Source organism: Rhipicephalus microplus, chromosome 6 (genome assembly GCF_043290135.1).
Source record: "Rhipicephalus microplus isolate Deutch F79 chromosome 6, USDA_Rmic, whole genome shotgun sequence".
NCBI classification, from domain to species: domain Eukaryota; kingdom Metazoa; phylum Arthropoda; class Arachnida; order Ixodida; family Ixodidae; genus Rhipicephalus; species Rhipicephalus microplus.
In genome coordinates this window covers 13,551,214-13,570,604 of record NC_134705.1, presented here as the reverse complement: position 1 = coordinate 13,570,604, position 19,391 = coordinate 13,551,214, and the positions used below count along the sequence as shown (strand labels likewise).

At 46.0% G+C, this 19,391-nt stretch overlaps 1 protein-coding gene across 11 annotated transcripts in view; it reads right to left on the bottom strand.

Moving 5' to 3' along the window:
• The window catches only part of LOC119167714 (uncharacterized), a 537,665-nt gene that overhangs the window by 331,557 nt on the left and 186,717 nt on the right, over window positions 1-19,391 (bottom strand). For all 11 annotated transcript variants that reach the window (XM_075865823.1, XM_075865821.1, XM_075865822.1 and 8 more), the window contains exon 10: window positions 8,297-8,464. In XM_075865823.1, the coding sequence (XP_075721938.1) occupies window positions 8,297-8,464 (168 nt within the window). The remainder of the gene's footprint in view (window positions 1-8,296; window positions 8,465-19,391) is intronic.

The window sequence follows — 19,391 nt, the reverse complement described above, 5'->3', positions numbered from 1 at the left end:
TCATCCAGCCCATGTGCCGTATGTGATGCTATTCGTGCTAGTGCACGTTCTAGCACTACTCGTGCGACTTTCCATTCACGGTCTGTCTCCTGTGCATCCCCTGGGGCTGGTGGTATATGTACTTCAGTCTCTGCGGCTGTCACCGAAGTCGGGGCTCCGAAAATGTTCTGAATGTACTCAGTTATCCGCTTTTTAACGTCGGAGAACTGTTCTCCATTCACCTTGTCTCAGAGGGTTGGTCGTGAGGGGGCTTTTTCTGTTCAATGCCGATACATATCTCCAAAAGTTCTGCATTTTACTATGACCTGGTGTTGTGAGCTCCTTGATTTTCTTGTGGTCGCTTTCCGCAATCTTGCGTTGCACTAGTTGTTGCATATGCCACTTCAGCCCCAGGTACTCGTGCCACGCCTGCTCGCAATCTTCAGCTGGTAAGTTCTGAATGGCGCTCCGATGCTCTCGATCTGCTGTCCGTCGGGCTTTCAACGCCTCTTTCACCTCGGTGTCCCACCAAGGTTTACGCTAAACACCTTTTTGAGAGCTTACACGAATTTAATGTCTGCCCGTTATGTCTTTCAGTTCTTTGATGAACGCTTCATACGTAACTGGGCCATCTAGATTATTGTGTATATCGCTCGCTTCAAATGCCTCAGTTATTGCTCCGTAGGCTTCTACTGCTAAGAACCACCTTGCTGGGCTGCGGTGTCGGCACTGGGTTCTATGGTAGGGTGAGGCTGCGAAATTCAGCTTCATTCTGTTGTGGTCACTCCCCACACTGTATTGGCCTGCCTCATTAACATGCACTCAGTAAACGTGCATTGCCATATTTGCACAGCGCAAGACTACGAGTAGTTACGACGTAACTACAGCGCTCTTTATGTCCTTGCTTCTTCTGTAGTTACGTCGTAACTACAGCGGTCTTTCTGTCCTTGTTTCTTCTGTAGTTACGTCGTAACTACTCGTAGTTTTGCGCTGTGCAAATATGTTGATTCCCAATCACCAACCAGCCCAAGCATCTGTCTTATCAAGGTGCATTGCCAGTCTGCGTGACACAAGGGCATAGTCAATACATGACTGACTGTTGCGCGCACACCACGTGACCATACCCTCGCAGTCGGGTCGGAGATTGGTCACTTCCAATGCCAATTCTTCTGCCAATTGTACTAGAAGGGATCCGCTGACATCCTGGTACCCATCAAGAGGTTGAATATGTCCATTAAAATCTCCCATCAGGAGTACTTGCTTTCCTATGGCCCATCGGATCACATTTTTTTTCAATACATTCAATAGTGCGGCAGTTCCCAGTATCTTCAGCGCGTGCGGCGCTGAGGTACACCACCCCAAAGAGCACTGGCATACCCAGAAGTTCACCAGAAATCCACATGTGTTCGTTGCAGGGACCCTCCAGCCTGGTCCACCTGGTATTGCTGCGCCAGAGCACTCCCATGCCTCCTCCTTTGCGGGATCCCGCCGTTCTGTTGCAGCTTTCCCAATGCCATTCTGCGTTTGGAGGTGGCTCCTCAAGGTCTCGGAGATGCGTTTCGGCCACAGCAAATAAGGTGAAGTCTTCTGCCTGAATAGTCTGAAAAAGTTCATCCCATTTTGACATCTTCCTCACACCATGTAAGTTGAGGAAGCCTACACTGACTCCAGGTGTATGCTTGTGTCTTCTTGGAGGGCGCCTATGCCTCATTGTCGTACCCTCATGGCCATCACAAGGTGATGGCGCACCAGCTCCCCTACAGTGTGATACATGGTATTGGGGGGGTCTGGGATGTTCTATGGGAAAGTTGGAGTCTGTGCCCATGCTGGAAGTCTTGGCAGTGGGCCTCGATGCTGTTGCTGCTGGGGGGGGGGGGGGGGGGCGTCCCCATACTTCGACATAGTCCAGTTGTCTTTCGATCTCTGTGGACTTATCCAATGGTGGCGTCGTGATGTCTGCAGCCTGGGTTGCCTGTCGCCGCTGTTCTAAAGAAACTTGAGAGACGGTACTGATTTTCCTGGCTACAAAGCGCACTCCTGTGTTGTTGTAGTCTAACCCGTCTTTGTCCATCATATCTGGTCTCCAACCCTTGTTCATGTCGAGGAACCTGTGTCTGCTGCGCTTGCACCATCTCCTCAGCTGTGTGTTGGCTAACTGTATTGCAGCCCTGGTTTCAACACCTCTAGAGGAGATTTCTGGAATGGAGCATACCACTAGCTTGGCATTGCGATTGTGCCAGCTCATTTTGAAGATCTGGGTGATACGACACCAATCCTGCCTCAGTACCTCAGTGAGCCTGAAATGCACTATGCATTGGCGGAGCACATTTCTTGCTTTTCGCTCATAGGTATCAACATAGTGCATCACTTTTTCACATGTGGCCTTTTTCTAAAACAAATAATCAACCGCTTTGGGGGGATCTACATTAGTTTGTACGTTTGGCACGATTCTTCCCATATTGCCATCCCCCCCAATTATGACCTCCCACTCAGCTTCCGGATCTGGCCGTACCCATTTCTTGTTCAAGTTTGGATTCGCTCTGCTTGATGGGTGGTCTGAAGGCTGCTGCTGCAGTTGCTGGCTACCAGTCAGGGCTTTCTCAGATGCCTCTTTGGTGAGTCGTTTTCCAACAGCCTTCTTTGGTCGCGCGTCACTTTTCCTCAGTTTTCTCTAGTTGGTATTTTCTAAAGTTTGCGTTTCTGTCAATTTCATTTGCTCAGCTGGTGTGAGACTCGGTAGATTTGGCTGAACCTGAGTGTCTGCCTCCTTGGATTGCCCAGGTGGGCCTTGCTGATCCGTGTAGTCATAGACACTTGCTTGTTTTGACACCATGCTGTTTGCTGGAACGTCACGAAACTCCGTCTGCAGGTGTTTGCTTATCTTGGTGGCCAAAGGTTTAGAAGGAGGCTGTTCCGACACCCTGTTGCTCGCTTGAGCGTCAGGGAACTCCATCTGCAAGTGTTTGCTCATCTTGGGGGCAATAGTCACAGACGAAGGCTGTAGGGCTGACTTGTTTTCGTCTTGGAGGCTCTCGGTGTTTCCATGTACAACTGGGAGTTGCTGTTCCTGAGGCTGTAGTAACAGTCAGCTCTCACACCGTAGCCTCGAGCGTCTCGATCTTGGCCCGAAGCTCTGAGCAGGCCCACTGCTGGCAAGCTGTTAACTGCGATTCCAGCTCGTCTATCTTTTTGCAGAGTGAGCATATGAACTCCACTTTCTCTGCTGCATCAATATCTTAAAAGTTTGTTTCATCTTTGTAAACCCAACTTCCCCACCCATTGCATCTGATACTCTGTGTCTCATCCTCGATACGTCCTTTATTCCTTGATTTTCCCTTCGCCATGCTTGTATACTGTCACACATGCGATTTAATTTGTATTTCGCCGCCACACTCCGTCTGCGCCAACCCGACAGCTAGCGCTACCTTTTCACGACGTCAGGAAAGGCACGTGTTTGTCGGCGCTGCGCCGATTTATTAGCGCTTGGCCAGTATGATCAGTGGTGATCCTTCAATGGGAGGGAACTGGGAGCAGCGGACTGGACAGAAGGTTTCACATCACAGCAACGCACAACACATGCCCTCACTGCACCACATTCCACACAACAACCCATTTTGACCGTCGCCGGATAATCACTTGTTTCCCGAAGCCTAGCTCTTCGACGGTATCTCAACTCTTTGCTGTGAGCTGGTCATGCCATCTGTCATCTAACAGCGACAACTACGCAGCATTTTCAAAGGCTCCAAGATTGGTGCTTAAAAAAAAAACAAATCTTGGAGGTTACGAAGGACAGAGAGCAGGCAGCTGCCGAGAAAGAGAGATTGTGGGGGGAGGAGGGTGAAGTGTAAGTGGCGCTATTTTCTGCACTCTGGCCTCCGTGCCAGTTTCTGTGTTTTTCTCTCCGCTCCCTGTCAACGCGGCTTCGTAACTCGGCAGCTGCCCTATCGAGTGACTAGCCAAGCCGGCGGCGCGGTGGCGCATAGTTCGAATTATCCACGGCGGAACCTACTCGCGTTCGAATTAACGGGCTTTTTTATTCATAGGCTCGTATGGAGCTTGGCTGGACCATAATTTACAGTTCGAACTATCCATAAATTTGAATTATTGAAGTTAAAATTAACGAGCTTTGACTGTATTTGCCTACGTTTCGTCGGTGAAAAAATGGTGGACAGGGTCAAGCACATGCAAGGCACTTAGTGCTGCAGACTGATGATTATCGCCCCATAATCTAGTAGCCTGCACATGAGGCTTTTAAGAAGATTCATCAGGCATCTTCTATGACTGCCCAATGATGTACGCGATAGAACCTTGAGCACATTCAGGTCAGTGTCCGGATCTGGATGGAAAGGAGACCTCTATTTCTTGTGAATAAAATGCATGTGCTTTTTTGTGGATCAAGGATGAACCCATTCTCATCTACCCACTTGGTTACCTTAGTCAGGCCAAGCTGAACCTGCTGCTCTCGCATCGCGAGGTTGCATGAATTGAAACCTCTCACCTATCTGCACGTCATCAACATATGTGCACTAGAATATATAGCGCGGAATTGAGAAATGCAAGGTATTAAATTTATAATGAACAGTGTGCAACTCAGCACACCACTTTGAGGCACTTCAGTATCCTGGCCAAATGTTCGAGACAAGGCATTCTTCACTCTGGCATGAAAAGTGCAATTGAAAAATGAAAGAACTTTCGATCATGTCCAGCACGTTACTCTAAACACCTGAGTGTGAGAGATCTCGCAGTATGCCAAAGCATCATGTGATGTCGTATGCCTCTTTAAATACCGAGAAACACCAAGAGGATGAATTGTTTGTGGATGAAAGTGTCTAGAATATGTGACTCCATACGCACCAGGTGGTCAATGACGATTCTACCTTCATGAAAACCGTACTGGTACAGGTCAAGTAGGTAGAGTACAAATCAGGTATTTATCATCTTTTCGAAAAGTTTACATAGACAGCTTGTTAGTGCGATGGGCCAATACCATATTTACTCGATTCTACCGTGCCCTCGATTGTAACACGCACCCGATTTCCACTGCGAAAAAAAAAAAAAGTAAGACATCGATTGCAACGCCCACCCATTTTTCTCGCTGGCCCGCACGATCACACCACTCGAAAAAACGACTCCTTTCGGGAGCATCTTCCATTTAAATATTAAGTACGGGCGAAGCTTGTGCTCATCTGACGTGTAACAGAGCATTGCCGTCACTGTAGTTTTACCGTGGACCGATGCCAGCACGCGAACTTGCTTCGCCCCCTTCTTCTCGACGGTTGTGGTGCCAGGCATGTAGAAGTAAAGAGGTGTCTGATTGGCATTCCCGATTTGCCCAAGCAGGTAGCCGTTGTTGTTCCCCAAGTTTAAGACAAACCTCTGAAAACTGAAGCTTTTCATCCTACTCCTCCGCAAAACTTTTCGCATATGCATGTTCCCCTTCGGAGGGAAAAGCCTTTCCTCTTCATAAAGTTAGTTAGCCAGCACCTGCTCGCTTTAAACTGGCTCCGCATTAGACCTTTTTCTAAGACTAATTGCATAGTTCGCACTTGGAGCAGTTCTGTCGTCACGGGCCGCTGTGCCGCTCGCTGCTCTAGCACATACTCGCCGAGCAGCTCTTTAATTTGCGGAATCCGACCCTGCTGTGGTCCACTGAAGCCTTTGCGTGAAGCTTTGCTGTCAACAATCTTCTGCTTTTGTTTTTGCCAGTCCCGCACGCATGTTTCGGGAACTCCGAACGCCTGCGATGCGGCCCGATTTCTGTCCGTTTCTGCACAAGCGGTGACTTTACTTTTAAAAGCGGCATCGTGGTGCACTCAAGTTTTTGGAGTCGGCCCTTCAATGCCGTCGATGCTAATGCACTACAAGATGACGAACTCCTCAGCACACATACGAAAAGCCGCACAAGGGAAACACATAATCAGAAATGGCCGACGTGCCATGCCGACGCACGCAGGGGGCGGCCATTTTGAAAATGCCGATGGCAATAGAATAACCAAATTCATTTTTTTTTTGTACTCGATTTTAAAGCGCATGCGATTTATGAACTCGCTTAACTGGAAAAAAGGTGCGCGTTAGACTCGAGTATTTACGGTACACGGTCCTAAGAAGTTTAAGCCACCAGGGTGTTCCTGTGGGACATTTTAGCAGCTGCTACTGTAGGTGACACTCGAGTCGGGGCGGTAACGTGGTAGCGTTCCACCAGTTCCTTGGGCCCTCTGGACGGCCTTTTGTTGGTTTCGGAGATCGGAGCTCCTGAGTGCCTCCTCCCAGTCGGACTCACTGGTGAGAGGTCCCTGAGGTAATGCGGGACATTGTCAGAGCGTGTGTTCAAGTGAACAGTACACTTCTGTGCAGTATGGGCATTGTGAATTAATGTCCGAGTTGTAATGACTGAGTCGGCCCTGTGATATGCAAGATTTCCTTTGTAGCATGCGAAAAGCTACCTCTTGCGCACGTTCAAGCTTTGCATAAGGTAAAGGGTATCTGCTTCTGTTGTTTCTGTAGTGGGAGGTAATTTCGTGGAAGGTGAGTAATGGGTCATCAAACTGTACGTCTCTGCCCAGCTTCTTCAGTGGCTGATTGATTGTCACCACGAGTGAGTTCTCGTGCTCGATCATGAGCCATTTCGTTGAGATAAGGTTGCTATGGATGGACATCTTTGCCCATGTGGGCAGGGAAACAAGAGAGGTAGTGCGAACCCATGTATTTGCATGTTTTTAAAATGTGGGCTGCTTCTCGAGCGATGTTGCCAGTTTCAGAAGCCCGAATGGTGGCGCGAGAGTCTGTGAAGATGTTGGTGTGTGAGAGGTTGATCATCGTTAAAGCTACAGCAACCTGTTCGGCTATGGCACTTGTTGCTAGCTCAACCGAAGCAGCTGAGCGTAGGGCTCCATCGCCATCTACTACAGTCGAAACCACAATAATGAAACCCCACGAGTACGAAATCTCCGCGGCAACGAAATATTTCCGGATCCCCGGCAAACAAAATGTTTTTAGACAGCAATCCCGCATCAACGAATTGTGTACCATGGCGCAGGCCTTATTTTACCCTCCCGCCAAAGGTTAACTGTCGAAAATATGCTCTTACGCGTGTTATGTGCACTCAAAATTTGTAAATATCTGCTTTTGCTGTGCTAGCGTGGGTACCTACTTAACAATGCCCTCTTCAAGGCTTGCGCAGCATCTGAATAGGCAGCTTGAGCACCCAACAGAAGTCTTTTCTTCGCTTCCCTATTGTGTGCACCACCCCCGTCCCTTGTTACCATGGATTATAGCGGGAGATGCGCCACATAGCTGGGGAGGGACAATGACAGAGCAGGGAGCATGGTTGAAAATGAGGTGCAGGTGTGCAAGTTTAGTCTATGTCGCTGCGTGTGCCCTCAATGTGACTACGGAATTGGCCAACGAAAGACCGTGAGCACGACAAGACGCGGGTGGAGCCTTCAAGAGACCATCGGCGGACTGCTTGTGTCTTTGCAGTGTACATAGGCCGACGACAAGAGAAAATAGACTCCTAAAGACAGCCCGCTGACCAAAATCGGTGTCTTGTCTCTCTAGTGTAAATGCGCCTTTAGCAAAGCGTTGGAAACACTTGCCTTTTTGTGCATAGCGTTGCATTGCCAATGCAGCGTGATAAACGCTACGGTCATAAGAACTACTCATGTGTGACTTCTCTAGTATAAAAACACACAGAAAATATTGACGTGTTGTTATGGTGCCTCAAATATGCTCAATAATTGCTTTTTAATTGACAATCGCACAAGTATAAAAGCTGTAACTTGAGCAACATTGGTGGGTGCTGCGAATGGAGTGGCCGTTTGGGGTACCGTTTGGTGCCTTTTGAGGGATCCTTAAGGCAGACAAACAGACATACAGACAGAGAGATCAAAATTTTTGCGTCGAAGTACCCCAAGAAAGACTATAGTCTTTAAAAACAAGTGAGAGTTAACGAGCAAAACAAGACCAAGATGGCGGCGCTTGACAGGGTGGCTCAGCAATTTCAAACACGTAAATTTGGAGAATTTTTAGCACTCGCTGGCCGCTCGCCGGCTGCCGTGGCATGTTGTATAATTTAAGTGACGGAGTTTTGTAATTAATTAGACATTGATATTTACAGAACAGGTAGTTTGTGTGACCTACTACCCGCATATGTGGTTTTCAAAAAACCAACTTTTTCCAGATTTTTCAGTTTTCAAAGGGCACATTTCCCCTTAAGTTCACAGGACTTTGAATTCAGCTATGACGGACATTTGAGCCAACAGAAGCACCTGCCCGGACACAGACAAGAGAAGGATAATTGGATTCCGTGGCCACCTACCTCTCGGCTGTGTGTCTGCACGGCTTCTGCCAGGCGTGCCCGCAGCTCCTCAGCCAGGTGGGCCTGCTCTTGGCAGCGCTGCTCCAGTGCATCCAGGCGCCGTTGATGATCAGTCCGCTCCGCCTCCAGCTCCAGCTGATGAACCTTGCTCAGCTCTTTCACCTTTCCCTACACCACACAGAAAAAGGGGTTTGAAGGCAGGCTACTTAGTAATGTGTGGTCACTGCATTGTGCGGAGCTTACTGCTTGGAGTGGTGGCTATATCTAACTCCACTTATAGCACACAATTAGTATAACGGAACACGCGAGCTGTGGATGAACGTGGCAAAGCTGCCTGCCAGTGCGCTCTATCAAAAGACGAGCTGCAGACAGCTAGAGTGCATTGGCACATCCAGCTGAACTATCTTAATATTCAGATGCTGGCCTTATCGCCCTCTCGAGTCAAATACGTGCTGCTACCATCATTGCTCATCAAGGGACGCTTTCAGTGATTTATCCATTTGTTCGCCTGCGTCATGAAGAAATCTTTGGAGGCATGTGCTTCTCTGCATCACCAAAAATGTGACCATTTTTACCCCTGACAAGCTGTGATGATAGTAGCATAGTTTTGCTTGCGCTGGCGATAGGCGACCATTTGATTATCAGGATGGGTCAGCCGGATAAGCTGACACACTCTCGCTATCTGGAGCGCATCTTCTGATAAAGCATGCTGACATGCAGTTTCGCACCGTTTGGCCACAGCTCATGCGCTCCGTTTTACTTTCATTTCATTTCATTTCATTTCATTTATTTATACTGTTAGCCCAGAAGTGGGCCGTTACAGGGTGGAAGTACAAACAATTATTTGCAAAAAAGAAGTACCGTACAGGTCTCGAGATAATTTCTCGGTATTATTGTGACCAGCAACTCGAAGTTATACATAACATACATAAATGGAACACACATGCGATGCAATACATACGCGCAGAACAGCACATGACGCATTTGAGGCGGCACTTTTGCACCGCGCTGAAGATTTGAAAGACAACTACTGCAGAATCATGCAACCAACAAAAAGTACACACACACGCCAAAAAAAAAAAAAAATATCTTGTACAGATGCTTTAGGAGCATCTGTACAAGATAAGTCTGATCTTTGCGGGCAAAAACATAAGGTCCGTTCGATTTGCCTGCACCACGAGAACCAGTTCACGAGGTGCTGCACCTTGCCATTCGTTTCAGCGGTGCAGCATTGACGACCGCTGAACCCTGCCGATCGTTTCGAAAGGTGCAGAAGAGGTGCAGCACCGGTTCACGATTTTCCTGCACCTCCTTCGCTGACGGTGCCGGCTTGGTGCAGCCGCGCGTGCAGCTGAGCAGACGACGCAGCACTTAGACGTAGGTGGCTTAGGCGTCGTACCTGCCTCTACAAACGCGCTGTGTATTTTCAAGATGTTTGCGCCTCATAAACTGTCCGCATGTGCGTTTCGCCATAGGTCAGTGTCTGATGAACGGTGTAAACTAACCGAAAAGAAATAAGGCCAACACCTTGTCGGCACATTGTCATTTGTTTCGGGTGTTGTGCTCTGCCTGCACCGCTGAACTCACGCTGCACAATTTCTGAACCGCATTCTTGACCGTCGTTCTAAAGCAGACTGTATTTTTTTAGATTTTGCAAAAGCCTTTGAGAAAGTGTCCCATAATCTCCTGCTCCTGAAACTTAGCAAACTTAACCTTGATCGTGATGTGTTCAAATGGCTTGAACACTTTTTGTGTGGCCGTACACAGTTTGTTGCAGCCAACTCATATAATTCCCCAGAATGTTCTGTTACTTCGGGCGTACCCCAAGGCTCAGTCCTGGGCCCCCTCTTATTTTTAATTTACATCAATGACCTCACTGATTGCGTTTCATCAAACATACACCTGTTCGCTGACGATTGTGTGATATTTCGTGAAATTAACGACACAAGCGATGTTAGTATTATACAAAACGACCTTAACGCTATTTCAAACTGGTGCAGTCTTTGGCTAATGAACCTTAATATTAAAAAGTGTAAAGTTTTACGCGTATGTCGAACTTCAACCACTCCCGCCTCGTACCATCTTAATAATGTTCTACTCGATGGTGTTTCATCCTACCGGTACTTAGGTGTGCACATTACTTCTTGCCTGACATGGTCCGTTCACATAAGCAACATTATTAACAATGCAAACCGTATGTTAGGCTATCTTCGTCGCAATTTTTCTTCTTCACCTGCCACTCTAAAACTACTGATGTATAAGAACTTGGTTAGAAGTAAATTAGAATATGCTGCTTCAGTTTGGGATCCCAGCATGGTTTATCTGATCAAAGCCCTCGAACTGGTCCAAAATAACTCTGCCCGGTTTATCCTACACGATTACGATCGAACAGCAAGCGTTACAGCTATGAAAAACTCGTTGCAGCTGACTTCCCTTTCTTCTCGTCGTAAGTTTTTTCGCCTGTGCCTTTTTCATAAAATCTTCCATAATAGCCCCCACCTTCGTGCTAATCTTTTTCTTTCACCGTCCTACGTGTCCTCTCGCATCGATCATGCGCACAAAGTTGGTATACCTATATGCCAAACAATTACGTGTTCAGAATCTTTTGTCCCACGCACCAGCAAAGACTGGAACCAGCTTCCTGGAGCGACTGCTGCGATTACTGATTATCAGCTGTTTCGCGCTGCACTAACAAACATTGTAAACTGAGGTTACTTATTACGTGTGCCTTTTTCGTTTTTTTATGTTCTTGCGTGTTCTGATGTGTTTTGTAGCTAGAATTGTATACTAGGATTATTTAAAATATGTACACCAGATCTCTTTTGTTCTACTTTTGTGTCCTAACTTTGTTATCAGCTAAAATTGATTATTTAGTAAACGTTGAATCCTGTACTCCCCTTTACTCACCTTCTGAATCCATTTTTTGTAAACCCACTCTCCTCTTCAATGCCTCTGGCCCTGAGGGTACAATAAATAAATAAATAAATAAATAAACTTCGCGTGCACAGCCGTGAACCGGTTCCGACCGGTGCAGGTGAATCGAACGGACCTATAGTGCTGGCAAACATGAGAAAGTGAAAAGCTGCAATGTGTTTCGTCACAAACAACAAATCACATTGCCGGCTAGTTCTTCAGAACTGGGGACGGGCATTTTACTCGTCGTCAGCGAACCAAGCTCTACAACTCTCCGAGCCACGGTGGAAGTGATGAGCAACTTCACACGTCGGTGCCCTAATTGCCCTTTAGTTACATGCACCACGTGACGCATACCGTAGAGTACTTTTCCACAGTTCAGCATAACATCACCACTCCTAGACCTTCGGCACGTGCCTCATGCCCTTTTACTCATGATAGCCTCACTAACAAGCAACTGAGCAAAATAATTTTTTCTCCTCAAGGTCAACCCCCAGTTCAGCCTTCCCTCAATTCAACACGCACACCAACAGCAAGCAAGACGTGCATGCCCGACATACAAACCAGAACACGTGCAAATGCTCTGGGCCCGTTGCTAGTCAGAAAATAAAACTTCTGAATTCGAGCCAGTGTGGCTGGGGTCTTAGAGCAGTGGAAACGAGTGAGGAAATCGCGATAAATAGAGGAAAGCAGACTTGCAAAAGGCAGGCAAGGAGTTGCAATAGAGTGAAGAGCGGGGAGCATATGGTGGGAAGGCGACCTTAAAAATCAAGACACGGGGAAAGAAGGCAGGTCAGGTAGCTTGCTTGTAAGATTCACGAAACATGCAATTCACATGTAGGAAAACTATGGAGAGCGGTCTGCGCACGTAGAGGTCAAAGAATCACATTGTGGCGCCAGCAGACTTGTGCAGCCTCGCCAATCTAGATAATTCACTATTCGTTCTGTGTAAAAGCGGTTTTTATACTTCCGCAAATGTGCGGAGGGCATGCTGAGCTAAGTGCAAAGTGAGCGAGAGCAAGTTTTAAAAACACAAAACGAATCGCAGAACGAATCGCAAATTAAGTCGGTGGGGTGGCACAAGCACTTGCACTGGAACAATAACCACTGCTCCAAGCAAGATGAAGACTAAGGTTTACTCAGTAGCCAATGGTGTTGGCAAATGGTCTGCTCGCTCCAGGCTGACGATACCAACAATAGTATAAGAAAACTAGGAATCAAAAACAGTGGGGAGACTAGCTGGTCAACCAATGTTCGAAATATCGGTGGCAGTGTGAAAACGAAGGCTTTGTCTGGCAGTGCAGGGTGCGTAACAAAAAAGGTTGGGGAGAGCGACAACTAGAAGGCTGCAGAGGCAGGGCCGGCGTTTAACAATAAGTATTGGCGGTCAAAAATGTGTCATGGGCAAGTCGCTGGAGTGCAGACTCCGTTCGCTGTAACCCATCAGCGGCACTCAAAGACCTTCGTTGTAAGTGCGATTTTGTGCCATTTAAGTAATGTATATTTTCATGGTCAGGCGGGTATCATTCGTGTTGAGTGAAGGTTCATTTTAAAAGGGGCCGTTATATGTGGGCGCAACTGTAGAACTTGCCAGAGGCCGACGGCCATGCGCTGCACCCTGTCTATAAGTGCTTATCCAACAAGAAGCTTCAGAAAGGATACGCTAGAGGAAATAGGCAGAATGCAGGGGCGAAAGTGGACTTCGGTGAGCAACTAAAAGAGTAAGAATAATGATGTTTTGGAGCAGCTTCGGCACAGTAAAAGAAGACTTTTGGAGCAGATTTGGAGCACTGAAAGGTGTGTTTTAGAGCAATGCCAGTTAGTTTTGGAGCAGCTCTCGAAGGTCAAACCTTATCGTCAATCAAAAGTATTGCTGGTAAAAAAATTCCAATGGTTTTCACTAAGCATTCAGTACTAATGAGCTTAGCAAACTTACCACCTGCACGTGCATGCATGTGTGAGAGAGATACAAAATATTCCCATTTCATAATCTGCCTGAAGCAAAAAAGAATATTCTGGGTGATAAAAACACGGAACTATTTTTTTACGCGACGTATCTACTACAAGGAGTCTCGCTATAGCCTTCACAGCGATGTACCTGATGTGTGAAAGAAATGGAGTATATATAATCGCGGCACACTTCACTCGGAAACACACTACTCTGTTCATCTGTCTTCGGTCTGAAGCGAAGCAGAGACCAGCAATTTACACATCAAATCGGTGCGTACATTACAGCGAGCCACCCGGTAGCAATGGTGTGGGCAGTGTCAGCAGGGTAGGCGCCGCACTGCACGCAACTAACCAAGAGCGAGCCGCCCGGCAGCAATGATGTAAGCAGCATAGACACAGCGCTGCCCGCACCTAACCAGGAGATAATCCGAGTGCATGCGACCACTCCATGCTTCAATAACTGTGAGTTGTCACTCAGTATCATATCGCGGTGGAGAAGAGCCCATATGCATCACGGAAAACCGACAGTGTTCGTTCTGTCGCCACTTCAGTCGCTGCTTATCCTGGCCCGGTAAAATTTCGTAATGCTCTTTAATCAGCGTCGCCACTACGCTCGATAATATACTCGTGCGAAAGTTCCAGCCCCGTATGATTTTTTTCCGCACTCTGGCAAAAAGGAAGAAAAGACTTTCTGGTATATACTTTGGCCGACATCTGCTGTGATAACGTATCCGTTTATTGGTGGTGATGGGGCACCTCAATAGGTGCACTATTGCACTTGTAAACTCGGACTGCCATGTTGGTGCCACCACTTTTGCGAGCGAACTATAGCAATAAGTGCAATGAGAGCCCCACTAATGAATAGAATTACGAGTCGACTGGATATGAATGCGACTGAGTCCTCGATGTAGTAAACGCTCAGTGTTGCTCGGTTGACGATACTAATCAGCCAGATTTGACGGTTTACACTTTCAATCGACAATTATCACAGAAATTGCTGTTTATGCACAGCCAGGTGCAGCAGGCCAGATTGGGGCAGAATGGCACAATTGGCACAGCCCTTCCACCTCTGAGAATGTGAATGAGGCGTTGCACTTGGTTATCTGGAGCCTGTCACAAAAGGACAAGAATGCGGCATTGTTTGCTTTTGAGACTGCTGTGGAAGATGCTGTTGTGCACTTCTACCTTGGAAACAAGTCGTCTAGTTCACTTATTTTGTGTGGTGCACTTCTACCTTGGAAAAAAGTCATCTAGTTCACTTATTTTGAGTGAACTGTAGCTAGAGCCAACAAGCCGAGACATCCAGTGGGCAGTTGAGATCTGGCATGAAGAGAAAGTGTACATGTTCAGCAGCATTCCAGGCAGCCGCAAGGAAGAAGGACAAACAGAAGCCTGTTTCAGATTACTCCCCAGAAACTTTCCGAGTGATTGTAATTATAAGTGTTGTGACTTTTCATTCTGAAATGTTTATTTTCGCAAGTTTTCAGTTTTTTGCATTTTTCTCAGATTAAGATTTTTGCGTGATTTGAATTTTGGGATCAACACTTTGTCACCAATACTCATTAAATTTTCGAAATTTTTTACTTTCTTCTTTGCATGAATGATAGAGGATCAGCGAGGGCAAAAAAAAACAAAGTATTTTAGGAGATCACAATATTATGAAATATTCTAGAAATCACCAGCGAAAATTCACAGCTAACAGAATAGGACATGAAGACTTCATAACTTTGTCTAAAATTGAGATACAAGTATTAAATTTCAAACTTTCGCTGTTTGAACATTCAGGAACATGCCAGCTGAATTTTGGCTCTCCAAATGCACTACTTTTTAAGCAAATCACATCCTATATTCATAGAATAAGAATTGTAACTTTTTTTTGGATTGGCAAAAAGAAAATGTAATTACAAATGTAATTGCATATGTGAAATCAGTAAACAAAGCTGAATGTTCTCTGAAAAAAACCATGCCTATGGTCAATAGTAATGAATTTCACTCTTCGAAACCCCTTAAAGGAGCACTGATATGAAATTTACTCATGCCAAGATTTTTGCGTCAGCGAGTAGCTATAGACCCCGTAGCAGCGATTCACGACCTAAAACGCAACTGAGGGATGAATAACTATCACTTTTATTTATTTATATCAATGGTATCTAGCACTATTCAAAACGGCCAGCAATCCTGCAATTTCGAGCGCTGGGAGCACCAGCAGTGGCGCTACCTCGCGGTCCCCTCCAGATCACGCCACAGCTAACCACTCCTCCACAGAAAAGAGTGACGTCAGGCTCAGCTGCTCTGCAAACATTTCGTCTGCTAGGTGGACACGTTCAGTTATGCCTGTCATCTGCATTGCTGTCGTTGCTGTACAAACTGTCAGCTCGAGCTCAATACGATTGTCTGGAGCTTGAAATCCCCGCGATTCGCGACGTCGCAAATTATTTTTGCTTCGATAGACCTTTTGCAGAACAGTGATTCCGAAATGAATGCCATTCCAAGTGGCACTGCAGAGGTGCCCGAGGATGCACACTTCAGCCATGTTCGCTCGTGTGTCTCAGTTAGCTATATTGGTGTGTTTTGGCGTGCAATGCATTCAGGTATACGCAGAGGGCTCAATGCAGTATAGCTATGGCGAATGAGCATTAGCAGAGAAATAGAATACGTTTCATGCTTGCCAGGTTCTTTTTTGCATCTCTAGATGGACCCACTTATCCAGCCTCTTGCGTGTTACTTGTTAGCGATGATATCCGACTATACGCTGTTCCAATTTTGATAGCTTTTGGTTGTGTTGATGTGTAACCCATGCGTGATATGAAAAGACACCCTCATTGCGCTTTTTCCGTGCTTACAACTAGACAACTGCAACTCACCTGCAACTCACAACGATTCCCTGACTTGCTGACCAACAAGCACACGTTTAATCATGCTCTTTTCTTTTGCCGTTCTTTCAAAGGTAATTTTTATCTTGATAAGTTTACGAAATCATTCAAATTGGTGCAACGAAGATCAGACGCGACGAGCGAGTGCGTTTCTGCGCTTCGGAGCCAGTCGGCGTCACGATAAGAACACTCGAATCGTACACGTCATCGCTACTAGGGCATCCTCACACAGGATGATGTTTGTGGAATGTATCACACTGAACATGTAGCACTAGTGTCGATGTCGCAGGGCCGTCTATTTTCCCTTTTTTCTCCTTAGCTTTTCTATGCTGTTTGACATCTAACTAAAGTAACTTCCACGCGACGGATGCCGTTCAAATTTTGCCAAGAAGACCTATGCATACCAAGCGATCGAATGATGAGCGCAACTCGATCTTGAAATTTGATGTCAGTGCTCCTTTAAGGGGAGACATGCCTTTGAAAATGAACTTTCTTTTTTCTGGTTAACTATCGATAAAATTGACACAGACACTAAGAATGGCCTCCCAGTGCTTCCATAAAAATTTTAAGGCGATACCACAAATACTTAATGAAAGACACATTATCTCTTCATTGAACTTTGTGGAGGGGCTGAGCCTAATGCAAAAAAAAAAAAAAACAGAATTCAGAAAACTACGTTTAAAGTTTCAAATTCTCGTTAGGTCTCTAAAAATTGTGACCCCATGTTTGTCTCGTGATACTTCACTTCTCAGGCATATGGCGTCTGCTCATGGTGCTTGTGTTGTCTTTTTTTTTTTTCATAACCTCTTTTTTTTTTTATCTGCCAATAACGACTGGATTTCAAACCAACTTCTCTGTATGAAAAAGTGGTGTGATAGGCATGACAAAAAAGATTGTAATTGAATAAGACCATGTACTGCAATGATTACACATCTTTCTTCTGTTCAAGCTGTCATTAGCATAATTAAGTATTTGATTACAAATAATCACTGAGCAGTTTTTATACAGAGAGAGGTTTATTGCATTAGAAAACTAACTGACTCCGTGATAGAATATGCCTTCTTTCCAAATAACACAATTATAAGCAGAACACCAGTGGCACGGGAATTTTTTAGCAGTTTTGCACGAGTTGTGCACATAAAAATTCGTGACCCCTGCTTCATGCATGCTCTTTTGTCACTCTAGCCGTGAAACGCATCATCATACGGCCGGTCACGGAAACACTAATCATTGTCTCAGAACATTCATAGACACTCGTAGCGATACCAAGCACGTCTAAATCGCATCAAGAAAACTTATTGACAGCACTCCGTATGACTGTGAAGTGCACGGCCACGTGGACAGTGCAGTCGGCGGGTGATGCACTTGGCAGCGGCGATCATAGACGATGCGTGAAATGTTTAGCTGCGATGACAAAAAAATCGGCACGCACTACGCTTGGTATTGCATTCCTGAGTGCCGACGCGCAAAACTGCTAGCCGCCGCACTGAGTAATCCTTGGCAGTGGAGGGAGGGAGGGGGGGGGTGACGAGCTTCACTATGGGGTCCACTGCCGATTTATAAAGTGCCCGTCCGCAGTTCTGAGAAACTAGCGAGTGATGTGCTTTCTTGCTTGCAAAGAAGCAAGTTGCCACGAGTGCGCTAGCATGTCATTCTTGCACGCAAAGTTCGTCTCGCCATCGAAGGAGTTAGGCCTAAAGACAACTCCGATGACACGCCATGCTCGTAGACTGCGCGCACGCTCGTAGTAATCTCATAGAGCATCCGCTTACAGCTCCTAATTAGAGCGTACTTATATCATAACTGATCGTTGCACCGTGAACAGGTCACAAAGTAGCAATTTTCGACAGCCATGTCCTCGAGACACACAAGCAGCAGATGATGATCTCCCAAAGCGAGCATCGGGCCAATGGCTAGGCAAGCTGGAGCAACATGGTGGCCACAGCGAATCAGGGGCTTCAAAACGACCTTCAAATATTTACTTCTTGTGCATTTGTTTTTGAAAGTAGGAGCCAGCTGAGGCAGGAAATTTGAACACAAAGAAATGTGCTTTCCGGTAAGCCAGAAAAGCCGGCTGCCAGCCGGTCCATCACGAAGCTATAAACTTTTGAAAATTTTTGTTTTTTCGCGATTTTCAGAATTATTTTCACTCCTAGAATGGTGAAACGAATTTCCCGAAGCACTTTTGCGTGGTTTTCAGTGTAGATATTTTGGAATTGAATAGAAAAATGCTTTCAGAAACTGATAACTTGATTTTAAAAAAATTGTGCTAATTTTTGCAATACGAAAGCCACGTCCCCTTCCCCCCCTCCTAAAGAGTTCGTTTTGCAGAAACTCCAGTGTCGTCGGTTGTGAGCGAAAAATCTAATGAACAACTGAAGGAACTCCTCACGGATGAGAAAGCAGCTGAGGACCACCTATCGGTCTCGCAGTATGAAAACAACGCAGCAGCAACATTTTCTCGAGCAACTTCAGCCTGAAACACAGTGGTCCGAGACCTGCCGGTACCTATCGCCGGTGCGAACCCAGGTATCTTTAAGGCTGGTGGCCGGTCCTCCAAGGCTACCTAAGCTTGGCTTGATGCATTTCAACAGAGCAGTGCTACAGTAGCAGCCGTTTTGAGACATACTAAAACACGCTGTCCATGCAAACACCGGGCTGACGAACGTCGAAAGATTTCCCTACCTGAAATCTAGGCTTGTGCGAATAGTGAATTTCAGGGTCGAACCGAATTCGAAGCGAATAGTGACTTTGGTTGAATAATTTCGACTCGAATTCGAATAGTATGTATGACATATAAAAAAAAAGGGAATATTTATCATAACCTAACTGTACGATATTTCTCTTGAATTGAAATAGGGGCTCTATGCAAATGCCTTTTTTCTTCCGTTGAAAGGAAGACGAAACAACATTGATTAGTAGTTTCGGTAGAATACGAGTGATAACCTGTAAGATACGTAAGGTTTTAAAATTTATTATACTTAAATCATATAAACCATCATAACAAGCTTAATAAAATGGATTGATTTGAGGGTAACATGTTCCTTTAAAGGGGCCCTGCAACATTTTTTCAAGTATCCATGGAGCCACTAAACATGCTTGTCGCCTCACAAATTTACCGCCGCAAAGTTTCTAGAATCGATCCAGTACGAGTGGAGTTCAAAAATTTGTCGCATGCTGCAATTGCATTCTCCATTCTCGACCCGTCAAAAGATCTGGAAGCTAAGTAGAGAAGTATGGCACGAGAATAAAAAAAAACGTCTAAAAAAAACCGTCATGAGCGCCTAGTGACCTTGAGCATCTCTTCTCTCTCTTTTTTCTTCGAATACGAGGCCTTTCAGTGCAATCATGCACGTACT